The sequence below is a fragment of the Meleagris gallopavo genome, chromosome 10, assembly GCF_905368555.1.
Source record: "Meleagris gallopavo chromosome 10, MGAL_WU_HG_1.1, whole genome shotgun sequence".
Taxonomy (NCBI): domain Eukaryota; kingdom Metazoa; phylum Chordata; class Aves; order Galliformes; family Phasianidae; genus Meleagris; species Meleagris gallopavo.
The window spans coordinates 10,814,411-10,829,182 of record NC_139413.1 but is presented as its reverse complement, the minus strand read 5'-3'; the positions used below and the strand labels follow the sequence as shown (position 1 = coordinate 10,829,182).

Below are 14,772 nucleotides of genomic sequence, written 5' to 3'. Positions count from 1 at the left end.
CTAACTTTGAATAACACAGGATCTGAGATTTTTTTAATCAGCCTAGAATGTACATAACTTCTCCTGGTTTAAAATATAATCACAAATAATGCCTATGAGCTTTACTTTTTTTTTTAAATTCCATTTAAATTTTTCATCTGATCATGCTATTAAATACAAATCCAAAATGTTTATTACAAGCTAATACTACATACAATTTAAATGAATGCTACAGTACACACCTACTCTAACTCTGTTACTTAAAATGTCCTACAGATTCAATATGTTCAAACAATTTTGAAAGCAAAATTACAGTAGTCTGCAAATTCTGAAAAACCTGCCTTATTTCTCTGGATGTTAGTACACATAAAGCTCTTTCTATAGGTAAACATATTTCTAAAGTTACTGAAGGAACACTTACATTGTTTTTTGATAGCTGATGGCTATTTTTGCAGTATCTATATTTAAACCAGTCACTGGAAAACTCAGTAAAAGTATAAGTCAACCACTGCTTTTTCCTTTGCTCTTTTATGTAATTTGTACCAGATTATTTTTCTTCATTATTTTTTTAGAGCAAAGGCTGGCTAGAAAAGTCTTCATCCTTAAACAAAATTATTCATTACCTCATGCTGATTCTGCTGCTAAAAAACTTCCAGTCATAAGACAGAATAATAAAAGTGAGCAATGTTCAAACCACAGATTCTAAATAACAAAAATGAACGTTTGTTAAAAGTCTATAGGTGACATTTATTTCCTCAAACTATGAGTCAAGAGTCATGAACAGTAAAAAAAAAAAATACTCAGTTTACAGTGGTTTCTAAATAGAAAAGACATATAAATTTAAACAATCAAAAAGATTAATCAGTTCATCTCCAAAAATAACATGGCTGACTATTTACAGAAAGTGCTTGCTTCCCTAATGTATATAAAAGAGACACTTCAAGCAATCATTGAACAGAGAATGGGTTCTTTAGAGTTCAATAGATAAAGCAGACAGGAATTCATAAATTTTAATATCCTTCTCTACAAAAGCATGCTTTTCATAGAAACCTACTTATCATTCATTCATAGAATCATAATTATCCCTCGTTGAAAAGGATCCAGAAGGATCATCAAGTCCAACTCCTGACACTCATCCTGTGAAAAACACAGGATTTCTGATTTTGTGCCTCTTCTTCAAATATTTTTGCAACATTCTTGTATATGCCATTTTTAAAATCAGATTAGGACATAACCTGTCTTATACTTCAGGCCTGGAAGTCTCATAGCTGCCAGTGCCTCTGAAAACTTTGCCTCTACTCTTTTTCTGTGTCAAGCTGCCGTATATTTGAATTTCTGCAGACACACTCTCGTACTAGAAATTTTGTTCTGGTGAATTTCAGCACTTTTTATATTTACTGAAACTATGGAAATGTAGTTGGAACAGCTATAAACACCTATATTTATCCTTACATTTACAGACAGGCTGATACATTAGTCTCAAAATTCTTGAGAATTGCACCATGCACATTCAAATCACCTACACAAGGCCTCTACAGAAAGCACTAAACACAGTTGCTCTTAGTAAGTCACAAAGCTCACACATTTAGGAATCCAGCCAAAAATAAACAGGTCTTGGAAGACAGCAGAACTTAGATTCTAACTGTTTAGAGTTATCCTGTCTGAAGTATAAAGGAGGATGAGAAATACTTGCATAGCCAACAACTGGCCTGCTTAGAAGACCAGGTTAGAGATGTAGAAAGATGAATCACAAATTCAGGGAAGAACACAGTCTCGAAGCTATCAACGGAGACTGTGATTGCTCTCTGCCAGTTTCATAAGGTTCTGCAGTGCTCAGTGTCTCTCTGACCTGTGAGCTTCACCTCTTCCTGTAAATCATCTCTTCTCTAGCATGTTTCTCCCACATAATTTCTGGGATGAAACAATAAGAAGTAGCCAGAAACAGCATCAAGGCCACGCTGTTTGCCTGTTTGTATGAAAACTCAAATTAGGATTACAATTTGTATGAGAGCTGCTCTCAAAGTAATACCTCCCATTTTACTATGTTGGCCCAAGACCTGCATATAAGGGACACCATTAATTTATTAGCAGACGTAGGGCCTCTCACAAGAACTTATTTAAGTTATTTTACTCTCTAATTATAATATCCCTTAATAGTTTTCTCAGATGAGAAGAAAGCTGCAAATTAATGATATATTTTTGCATCCTTCTGACTTAGCACTAAGATTTGAGATTGCAAAGTAATAGACCACAAACAAACATAATGAAGAAGCTCTGTTCACCAGTCTTTAGGGTGCAGTTAATTCTCCCTGTGAAGTTAATGTATCATCTTTGAAAACTGGACAATGTAAGTTTGTCAAAATACACAATCTAGATCCTGAAAGTCATTTCCTTCAGGCAGGGACTTTATGGCCAAACTGGCTTGATGCTTGAAGCCCACCTCCTGCAGGCAAATCATCCAAACCCTCAATACAAGCCTACGTAAAGAAGCCTATTTTCTCCAGAGCAGAACCTGCACTTTTCAGGCAAAGCTCTCCTGAGTATCAGGCTGCAAACAAAATGCAAGCTTCCACTCTTTTATGTTTCCTCTGATGGAGAACCAACTGCAAGTGGTCATTCTTCTCATTAAATATTACAGTGAGAGTATCAATAGCATCTATCCTTATTTTGAAAAACAAAAGTCATAGAGAGATGTGCAGCTTTCACTGCCACTAACAAACTATGCAATAGTAGCCAGAGAAAAAACAGTTCATAAGTGCTGGGATTTCAGAAATGATTGAGAATCCTTCAGAAATCACATTTTTAGAACAGAGAGGTGTATGAGCTATGATCCTAAGCGTCTTAGCATCTTTCAGTATACCATACTGTTTATCAGATAGCTCCAGCATAATTTCATAGTTCTCGAAAACATATAGTACAAGAAAATTTTAGCTATGCAATACCTCAGCACCTGAAATAACATCATAGAACAGCTTGGATTGGAAGGGACCATCAAATTTCATCCCTCTGCCATGGACAGGATTGCCACCCACTCGTAACTTTTAATTCTGGTCTTCATTACTGAAGTATGACTGAAGTACCTTTACTCACCCAGTGAACTTTTCACATTTATACTGGTATGGATAAGAACATTTGGTTCATATTAAATGTAAGACATAGACTATATTTAAGCTTCCTTTGCTTTCTTTCCCTACCCTAAGTTTTCTATTTACTTCCTATGGAAGAAAAAAAAGAGCACGATAGAACTAGATTGGCAGAAACACAAGAACTTCTAAGCTAGTTTAAATTATACCAAAATATGTGTAAAAGTATTTTAAGTAAGAAGAAAATCCACCTTTGCTGGCATCTCCCTTTTGAAAAAATTAAAAGGAAAACAGCAAATAACTGAGCATAATAAATGGTTTCTGATCTGGTCCTGCTAAATGAATAAGGATCATCTAGAAGTCAGTGGGGCTAATTAGCTGTAAACTGGATCCCAGATCACAGTGTAATATTGCAAGGTCATGATACATTATGAGAATGAATTACATGAGGGAAACTTAATACGTTTTTTTGTTGCAGGTTTTTTGTGAGCATTTTGAAGACTAGACTTCCTATACATACAATGATACATTTACTTTAAATCCTATGTCAGTGCTTTACATTCAACGCTTTAATAATCACATCTTTTAAAAATATAAAATCATAGGTTGAACAGAACCTGTAAAAAACTAGACTACATTTTGATTATATTGTCATAGTTAGAAATACAGCTTTAGCTTAATTCCATTCCACAATTTCTCTAAATGAAAATTAACTCTAAAATACATCATCCTCATTAATCATAGCTAGTATCTCTTAGGTAATATGACTCTCCCTTTATTTTGGTTGAAACTGCTCATGGAGGACGCTCAAGGGTGATAATAATATAGACTATCATATAAGAGGAATGAAAGACTGAGAAGCTGTGCAAAAAGACAGACTGAAATACTTTGGATAGACAGTCTGTGGTGATGATTTATTCAACATATGATATAAGTCTCCTTGTTAAAGGAATTACCTTAGTTATTGAACTAATGCTCAGCATGATCAAGTCTACCTATGGATAAGCTTCTTATAGGTGCCTGCATAACTCTAGGTAAAAGCATAAGAATCACAAGACAGGGTCAAGTTGTATTTGTCAAGACAATTTGCCCTGGTATGGTCAAGGCTGGTAGATAACATTTGGATTTTTTTTAAATGCAATGGGAGGTGGTAATTAAATGAATGGTATTTAATCATATCTTCCTCATTTATAAATAAGTACCCTTGCTGTAAATAAGATCATGGCAAACAATATCTTAGTGATAGGTAATAAGATTTATTGTTTGAGCTTCAGCAGCCGTCATTCAAATTCTGCATTATAAATATAGGAGGGTTGCTCTTAAAGCGATGCGTCTCATTTTACTATGATGGCCCACAACATTGGGGCAGATGTTAATGGTATGGCAGTAAAGGTTGAACCTTCCCACCTGTATCCCTCCAGATTTTGTTCCCATTTGACTGATGGCAGCAGAGGGGCAATCTGACAAGATGGTGTTTGACATGCAAGTGCATATGAAGCAAAGGCGTGTCACTGAACTCCAACGTGTTAAGAGAAGGGCACTCCTTGACATTCATTGATGCTTGTTGAACATTTATGGAGACCAAACAGCAGAAGTGAGTTCAGTGAAGCAGTGGGTGGTACGTTTCAGCAGTGGTGACAAGTGTGTCAGCTCCATTGGTACAGATTTTTGAGTGCAACATGCAGGCTCACATCCATTGCCAGTGAAAGTGCATAGCTAATGGTGGTGACTGCACTGAAAAATAGTGTTTTGTAGATGAGAATTTCCCCATTCAAATAGTGTTATTGTGCTTTTTGTGGTAGTTTCCATTGAAATAAATAGGAGGCATTACTTTTGGAACTGCTTAGTATATGCATGTTAAAATCTATCTGACACAGCAATGGGGAACTGTACAGGACAAAAAAAAAAAGGATCAAAAATGTATCTAATGGCAGCAGAAATATCTCTGAAATTACGTGAGCAGCGGTATTTTGGATAAAAGGGTAACATTGCTATATGTTATCTTGCTAGCTATAATCATGTTGTAAAGCTAGTTACCTTTATTTCAATAACTTTGCAGTTAAGTAAAGATTTTTATTTACAGCAGATGCTTCATTACAATTTCTAGCTACTGTCCAGATGCAGCAGTGATCCAAAACAAAAAGAGGTTTACTAAAGGGGCTTACTTAAATCATATATAAATAATTAATATAAAAAAATCATTAATAAAGTAACATAATATATAAATATAATACATAGTATATAAAATATATAAATCTATTGAGTGACAATAATTTATATTTTAGATATGTTAATGTTAAGCAATTAACGTGCACTGCAAGTAGAATTGTACTGGTTCATGTAAGTACAATGTGTTTCTATCCCAAATCTCTTTTAACAGCTGATGTGTTTCTATCACTCAATTTACACTTAAGCATGAGGAGCACTTTAGCTCCTGTTTCTTCCCATATCAACTACCATTCACAGCTTCTTACTGGAAATTTGAGTCTGCTGCTGTCACAAATTGACAAATTCTGTGTTGGGTTACTTTCTTTGATGGAAGATGACCTGGACACTCTGTTACTACAATTATTTGCAGAAAAATAAATTCTCAGCATACTTATGTAGTGATTCCCCTAAAATTCTTTTTAAGTTATATGTGCTAACTGGTTATAAGATAACCATCTTTTCCTACATAAACTTCTACTGAGAAGCAGTTTATAGACCAGTTCCATGAACCGCTGCAGATTCTTAGGTCTTAAGATTTTAAATATCTATAGTGATCCTATCACAGATGCATACAGTGGTACTCAGCAATCTTGGAACAGGTGTACACTGAAAAGATATTATTTGTGGAGAGTTCTTTTTTGAGAGAATTCAATTATCTCTGTAGAGAAAACTAAGAAAGTCAAATTGGACAATTGTCCCTATAAACAAAAAAATCCCACACCTTGAGTTTTTTTCTGTTCTAAATATCATGGGCTGCAAGCCACTTAGAAGCTTCAGTGAGCATTGAAGATAGCCCTGCACTTTTTTGAGTGGGATACACGAAATCTGACATCTGTTCTCTGTCCAAGAACTGTACAGCAAATCACTTTTAGCTGCAGTTAATGGTGATGGTGACCAAGGACCAAACAGTTCAAGAGACTTTTATTGAAGACAGGGTTTGCAAAGAAAAACAATCAGCTTCTGTAATTTCAGAAGGAAGGATAGCCATCAGCCTAAAAGGACTGACAGGAAAGTGACTGTTGTGGCAACTTCTGGCTACACAATTAATTCCTACAATAAATTGTTGAAACGGTGAGTCATTTAGAATTAAAAATATATATATTTCTGTTCAAGAGCCTAATGAAGACTAGAAGTCGAAATCCTATTATATTTAAATTTTGTTCTGATAACTCTTTAACTCTTAATTTTATGAGACAGCCTAGGCACAATGATCCTTTCCTATTTAACCTACATTTACAAGATACTCCAAGATGCTTGCTGGTGAATATACTGTAAATGCAAATAATAATAAGACTAAATGAGGAAAATAGAGAAAGTATTATTTATTTATATCTTTATATCTTTATATGTATCTTAGGAATCTGAGTGTGCTACAGTTTGTTATGCTTTCAATAACATTAGTAAACATGACTTTTCCTTTTTCATATATAATAAACACTATGGGCTTTCTTCCTGACCTATCATTATTCTTCAGCAATATCATTCTTTTAATTAATGCAAAAGTGAAAATTTATCAGGAATTATCCCAGAAATAGCCTGTAAGAATTACAATCAGTAATTCATAATTGGTGAGATACAACCCTGGAGTAGTAGAAAAGGGGTGCATCTGCCTCAGTAAAAAAGTATTATCTGAGAAAGTTAGGAAGACAAATGTTTCTAAAGCACTATTACTTTACTTCATATTTTTCCATGGAATTATGTTTCATTCTGCCAGTAATCTGTTCCAATAGAACCACTGCAAAACCAAAGAGTGTCGAAACATTCATCTTCCATTCTAAATTGTGTGTTTTTTGTTTTGTTGTTTTTTTTTTTTAAGTTTAGTCCACTTTTTTTCTTGCTGTGATAGATCATTTAAAGAGTAGCAGCTATTACAGCCTGGTAGGCTAAAATATGCATATTTAGTGGGTACTGATGAAAGGACTTCTTATAATATTTGCGGACAAGATTTTCAAAATAGGACATCTTATGGTTAGATTTCTAGGTGTATATTTAGGAACTTAAATAGAAGGTACTGGCTGCTCCTCTGTTTTGAAATCATATTACTTATTAAAGGCATAATGAACAACAGTTAATGACTTTTCTTAAATTTTTAAATTTTTATAAGTGCTCATTCTAAGGACTACTATGATTGTGGTATCCAGTTGGCATTCATTAGGAAGCCAAGAGCTGAATGAATGCAAGAACTGAAAATATTTTTGTGAAGAAAGACAACAACAACAAAAACTTAAAGGAATGGCTGGTCTTTGCTTTCTGCTGCTCACCTTTCAGAGCAGTGCTTTCAGGCCAGAAATAGGAATAAATTGGGTTTTTTTTGTTGTTGTTATGTTTGTTTTTTTAAAGTCTTGAATACAGCTTTTGTCAAAGTTCTTCTACATAGTTTTTATCTAGCTACCATTTGTCAAACTGTTTCAGCAGTTCTCCTACTGTGAAATCTGATAACTTTTCCTGTTTGCATTCCTTATCTCAGATTATTAGGCCAGTTTCTGATTCTGTCAACAACAGCAAGCAATTTAGTCTACCAGACAGACCTAAATTTGCTAGAACATAAGTAACAACAAATGCTCTGAATGATGAGTGAATGATCTGCAAGAAAGTCTTTCCTGGCAGTGTTACAGTGTAGATGTGCTGACCTTAGTCTTTTGACCTGTGGGAGTGCAAGAGCCATCTATTAATAGAAATTAGTGCTATTTCTAAAGCAGTAGAAGTATTTTCATTCATGTTTTTACCATTGCATATTTTAATTATTGTCACTGTGGGCAATCATGATGGGTATCTTTTAAAAACTGAAATGTGTATAAGTAATTATTATTAATTTACTGTGTTCTTCATCTGTTAAGCATTAACACTGAAATAAATGCCCAAGGGCAGGAATTCAAAAGCACATTTTAATCAAGATGCTTCACTGAGCTTCCCAGTTGTTCAAATACGGTCACTTTTAAGTTCTCACTTCAGGCTCTGGTCTCTGTAATCCAAGCAATGCTTTCTTACAATCCAAGCACCAGATGACTTTGATGAGTAAGCTTGCAGGCTCACTTAAACTAAACTATTCAGAAGAATTAAGAATTGTTCTTCCTTGGTTTTGTTATTTTACACAACTCTAGAATATAACCTAGATTTTGAGGCTGACATTTGATTTTTGCTTCCTATACTTTTCTTCGCTTAAAGCAAAGCCTTCTTTGAAAGTAGACAGGAAGAGACAAGGTACGCTCTCAGCAATTAAAAATGAAAGAGACTGAGGCCACTAAAGCAAAAGCTAAAGTTGCTAAAATTATTTAGACATCATTCTAATAGACTTCAAAAATATCTCTTGACAAATGGTAGTTTTCAAATACCATGCTTATGTACATTTTTCAGCTATAAGCAGTGGAATATGTTAAGACAAACAGAAACAGCTAGAGTCAGTATTTACAAATATTCAAAGTAAAATATTCACAATAAAAATATTCAAAGTAACCCTATTTAATTTCATAGAGAAACAATTAAATGATTTTTAACCGTACAACTCAGAAATTCACCATACTTTCATTGATGTCAAAGGCATAATCTCCCATTTGACAGTAAGCCAAGGAAGCTAGTCCCAGTTCTGTACCCTACTGATACTTGCAGTTCCACTTAAGCAGAAAGCAAGGTTGTAAAACTTTGACTGTTTCTTTTTTTTTTTTAACTATGAATGCTTGATTGAAACCTATCAGATTACTAAAATATTTTGAATAGATAAACAGATGAGGAAACAGATGGAGTAAAAGCATAAGCTATGGTAACACTGTCACAAAGTGACAATTTGACTTATAACTGTAGTTGATTTAAATTGCAGGCTGCTAGTGCTGTTATTCATAGCAGTATCTGGATCTTCAGTTTTTAATCATACTTTATAACACATCTTTCAATTTGCTCTGTAGCAAATACTTTGCTTCCATAGTATTAGCTCTGCCAAATAGCATCAACTTCACATACTGTTTGCATTAATGCTTTGACATACACTGAAGTCCCAGCCTTAGAATTCACAAAGATTTTTACAACCCTTTATGTGTGATAATGTGTCAAAAAGAATTTAAGCTCTGTCACATTCTATTACTATTGTTATAACAGAGTCAGCAATTAATCTTTACATTTACAGTCTGTAAACTTGGTATTTAATACTGAGCAGTACAGTTATAAGCCATTGCAACAGGCATGAGTGTCCTTTTAAGCAACTGCCATCTACTGTGTCCAGCCAGAGGGCAAATCTGTCATTATGTGAGACTTCGCAGTCTTGCAGGATTAGAGATTCCACCCAAGCTCTGCTTAATTTATTCCCCCATATTATCAACAAATATTTAGAACAGTTATAACCGAATCAGTGCTAAGGAGGATTTCTGAAAAGAAGCAGAGAACTCTACAGAGAGATGCAACTTCTTTATCTTGCTGGCAGATGGAAATCCTATTGTTCACCACTGAATAAGACAAATCCAGGAGAGACATAATTGCTCAAGTGTGTTTTAGGTGTAATTTCAGCAGTAATGTCATGCTCTGTTATTATGTTGCAGCCTTGTTGTAATTAAGGGCCACATTTGGAGGAGTATCTTTGAGTAAGATAACTGCAATAATGAATATATAACAATCCCTTTGCTACACTTTACCACTGACACAGGTTCTTATTTTATCAGCAACATTTTCTTTTCTCTCTTTTTTTTTTTTTTCCAGCAGTAAGAAAACATCATGCACCCGAAAAGATTTTGTATCACAGATTATTGTTTCCTAGTGACATTCCAACAATTGGTGCCAAAAGCACTGAATGTTTGCATGCACTCTATATGTACTTACATACTACTTACAATAAGTTACATAGTACTTACAATAAGTTAGATTTATTAGGCACACACAAAACTGAAGTTGAGAAATATGCAACAACTTCTTTTTCTGCACAGCCTGTAGTCTGCATAGTTCTTTCTGAGCTCCTTGAGAGGTCTTTTTCTAAATGAAATGCAAAGATTGACACTCCAGAGAATTTGCAACACAATACCAGTCATTATTCCGCCATATGGCTGCTGATGGTGTTGATATCATTATTTTACCCAAGAAATAATTTTTAAAATGTTAATAATATAGTAAAACAGACATATGCATGCAAGTCCCGTTTGCTCTATACTGGGAAGAGAGGACCCTTTCACCTGCTGATCCCTGGGACTCAGAAAAAACTTCAGCTAGGATCACTAGTACAATCTAGCCAAATCTCTCTTCGATTTAATCATTTTTGTCTGTATTTTGTCTGAGAAACCTCTATATGCTCTCTGTTTCTGAAGGATCTTGGCATTTTGTTAAACCAAACCAAAACAAAACAAAACAAAACCACAAAAATAGCTATTTCACTGTGGAAAAAAAAAAAAAAGATGAAAGTGTTTCACATTCTATTTCAATACTAAAGGTGAATCAGTTAGAAGTATCATATCAGTAACAGTTCTGAGAAGAGATGGCTCCTTTTCTAGTTTAGGGGTACCTTTTCGTTACTGGTTTGGAGTAATCAGATACAGAATCAATACAGCAAACAGTTTTCAATAAACTGATCCATATCTTCCCAGTGTTACTTACTAAGCAATTGCAATTAAATATCAATATTGAGTCCATGAAGAAAACTGTCCTTTTGCCTGTACTAGTGGACCTGATTCTCCAATCCTTCTGCACCCAGAACTCCCATTAGTTTCCAAGCCCATCCAAGAGAAGCACAAGGAACCTTTGTACTTCCTAGGATGACTGTAAAAGCATTTACGGTATACTAGGATCCAATCTACTTGCCACTCACACAGAAAGTATCTTTTCTATATATAGCTTTAAAGTCCAATTTTCAGTAAGAAATCTTAAATCTTTTTGCACTCAGAGCTGGATTGAAAAAGCTTATAAATAATAAAAAGGCTAATTTTTCATTTCTTGCCCATGAAAATTAAATCAGAATCACAATAGTGCATTGATGCCAGAGCCTTACAAAAATTTATAGTGTTGAAGCCATGCCATTTCAACTAAATGAGTTTATTCATTCCAAACACATTACCAATAGATTTAGTATTAAAAGGTGAGGAAGGGGAAAGGAAATCAAAGGATGTCTTTTAAAATACTGAATACTGTTTACTTTTGGCGAGTCCTAAAGCAAAAATATTTTCTAAAAAGAGCTGCTTAAGTGCTGGTGGGCACTGAGCTGACCAAATATGAATCACTAGCTTTTCCATTCCTCTCCTTCTCATTTCTATAACCTTTCTAAAGAAGAAATAAGCAGATCTTTACACCTCCTTTCTCGATTCTGTGGATGACACCTCATACTTCTATTTCTTTTCTATGTTAAATAAAGCAACTTGAAAAAAAAAGTCAAGAATTTTAGGAATCTTTTGAGGTTTCTCTGAATGGAAAAGATTCTGCTGTCTTAAGAAGTCACTGATGTTTAATTCATACTTTATAAAAATACATAAAGAAATTTTCTTTATGTTTCTTTACCAAGTGGCATTTTATGAGAAGACAATTGAAGAATACAGGGTTTAATAGATTTTATAAGGGCTATGATTCATATTTTACCCTGGTCAAAACTTGCAGAATTTTCATTTAGTCATATTGTTTCCCCACTGCAGTATTCTATTTTATCTGAGTAGTTTCCCTCTTCAACTTTCAAATGTGAAATATTATGTCCTATTTTATCTTTAAACTACTTTAAGGAAGAGTAGAATAGGCAAAAGACAACATTGAAGTATCTCCCTCATACTCTATCAGGGAAATTGTGCCAAATTCTCCCTTGGTAGTCAGTGGAAATACTCTAACTTCAGTAACAGATCAAGCCCTGTGCAGACAGCTCGCTGCATCTCTAAGTAAATGGCATACTGTATTTGCTAAAAGTGCAAGCAGTAATTTCTCTTCAGAATGTCCCTACAAACATGAGAAGCCTGAAGCACTTTTTCCAAAGCATCCTTTGTACAGAGAACTAGAGGAAAGGATTTTTAAAATAGTTACCAAACCTAAAAACCTATCAATGTGCTCAATGTTGAAAATTTTTAAGGAAGTACCAGCTATCTTCTGGGGTTTTGTTTGTTTGTTTGATTGTTTGCTTTCCGGGCTGCTTGGGTTTAGTTTTTCATTCAACTTTTCATCTGTGTGAATACAACGTGAAAAGATCATCTACATAAATCTTGCTCACAGAGTCACTTCTACTGTGCTCACAGGAAAGTGACATAAAACATCAAAATTTATCATGGCTTTCTATACGGCATTCCTTCTTCAATAAATTTAGTTTTGAAGTAACGGATAACCGAATCTTTGAAGCTCTGTGAAATTAATTCATCCTCAGCATAACTCCACTGGAGTCCGTGGAACTGCAGCGAGGATGAAATTTGACCCCTCCAAATCCCTGGCAGAAATGGGGCCAGCAGGGGGCAGAAGCCCTGACGGAGCTGACACGGCCAAGGCATAAAGGGCTTCAACGGAGACCCCGATCACCTTGCCGAGCTCCCGTTAGGGCACCCGTTGATTCAGAAAGTGGAGATTCACACTGAGAAATACTTCGTGAAAGTAATAATAATAAAAAAGCCTAAAAATTAAAACTTTATTGGTGGAGAGTTAAAACTCCCTTCACAGACGTTGGAGATTGGAACTTGATGATCCTTGAGGTCCCTTCCAACCCAAGCCATTCTATGATTTTATGATTCTGTGTCTGACACACAGAAAAATGAAATCCTCAGACCCAGCTAGGTTGGCCCCCACATGCGTGGACTCCAGAGAGAGGTATGAATGAAGGAGGGAGGAAGACGGGCAGCGTTTCCAGCCCGGCAGGAGGCGAAGGGGCTCCTGCCACCACGGCTCACGCATCGCAGCTCCGCAGATGTGCGAGCTCAGCTCACAAAGCCGCAGCGCACCGGACGGGACGGTGCGGGGGTACCCGAGGGCCGAGCCGTGCCTGGGGGCAGAGATTGCCTTTCCTTCTGCAGGGGCTGCCTCCGTGTCCTTCATCTGCTGCAGGTCCCCAGCGGGCTGCACCGCACCCACCGTGTCCACGGACACCTAAGGGACCACTCGCTCCCCCCCTTCCCTCCCCCCCTTCCTTTCCCCCCCCCCGGGGAGGCGGCAGAGCGGAGGGAGGCTGGGGACGGCAGCACTGCCAGCGCGGAGCCCGGGGCTGGGCCCCCTCTTCTCCGGCACGTCGTTCCGGCGTGCGCCCACCTGCGGGGCTGCCCTCCTCGCTGCCAAGGGCCCCTGCCATACTTCTACTCTGTCGCACCGGAAAACATTCTGCCCGCTGCGAGCCTTTGCAAAGGAAAAATCAGCGAGGAGAGGAAAGGAGAAAATCCGAGAGGAGCCCCCACACCCAGTTTTCCCCTTCCTCGCCTCTCCGAGGAGGCAGATGGTTGTCGCTCAATTTCTGCCACAACTTCGCGAGCTTCGGCAGCGTCAAGACTCTAAGTTCAACAGAACTGAGAATCGCAGGCACACTCTATAAAACCGAGTGGGGTGCCGGACGACGGGAAATCGCTCAGCGCAACGCGTATTTGTTTCACCATCCCGTCCTGCCAGCGCAATCCCCTCAGCGGCGCTGAGCCCAGAGCGGCGCTGAGGTGGGACGGGCGGCTCCGAGCGGGCACCGGCGGTCCCAGGGGCTCTCGGAGGGGTCCGCGCCCCGGGCCCGAGGCCTCAGGGTTCCTCCTCGTCCCGGCAGCGGAGGCGCTCTGACAGCCCCGGCCTGGCCTCGGATCTCTTCCCCGACGTGGGGGGAGAGCGGCGGTCACGGCGCTTCCCTTTCCTTACCTCCTCTGACCTCCGCAGTCTGGAGAAGGACAGCGAGGGTGATGAGTATGGTCACGGCCGAGTCCCGCGGCCACCTTTTCGTTTTCCACCGCGTGGACCACCTCTGCATCTTCATGCTGTGCGCCCGCGAGCGTGAGTTAAACCCGGGCGCCTTCAATTTATACTCCGTCCTTTCCACAATATTCCCAGAGATGATTTCTCCTATAGAGCCATACGTGACACCGAAGGGATTCTCTCTCCCTCGCCCGGCCCCGTGCAGGCCCCTCCGCCCGTGCTCCCCGGTGCCCTGCCTTCAGACTGAAGGGAGACGAGGGGTTTTAATCAAAATGCACGGAGCGCCGCATCCCCCTAAAGGCTTCATCCCGTCAGAGGGCTGGGCGAGCGGCTCCGGGGCCACCCCTGCGCCCAACTGACAAGGCAGCCGCCGCCCGGAGGCCAATCGCGACGCACCCCCGGCCGCCCACAGCACCGCCCTCCGCCTCAGCGGCGGCACACCGGCCGCCCACGGCACCTTCGACCGCCGTGTCGGCGAGAACCGGCTCTCCCGAATGGGAGCTTAGGGAACGGGAAACCGCCTTGCAGGAGCGACCCGAGGGACGCCAACGGGCGTATCCCGTCCCCGGGGCGCGGAGTCCCCTCGGCCCCGCCGCCCCCAACCCCACCGTCGCGCTGCGGAGCATGCGCAGTGCCGCCCGCGGCGCCCCTCGAGCGGGTGGCGCGAAACGAGGCTGCTGAGGAGGCGGGCGGG

At 38.8% G+C, this 14,772-nt stretch overlaps 1 protein-coding gene across 1 annotated transcript in view; it reads right to left on the bottom strand.

Annotated features, from left to right (window-relative positions):
• COL11A1 (collagen type XI alpha 1 chain) overlaps positions 1–14,455 on the bottom strand; it is a 134,925-nt gene extending 120,470 nt beyond the window's left edge. Inside the window, exon 1 of the mRNA XM_085231338.1 lies at positions 14,025–14,455. Within this exon, the coding sequence (XP_085087464.1) occupies positions 14,025–14,139 (115 nt within the window). The 5' untranslated portion in view covers positions 14,140–14,455. The remainder of the gene's footprint in view (positions 1–14,024) is intronic.
• Between the last annotated feature and the right edge of the window lie 317 nt (positions 14,456–14,772).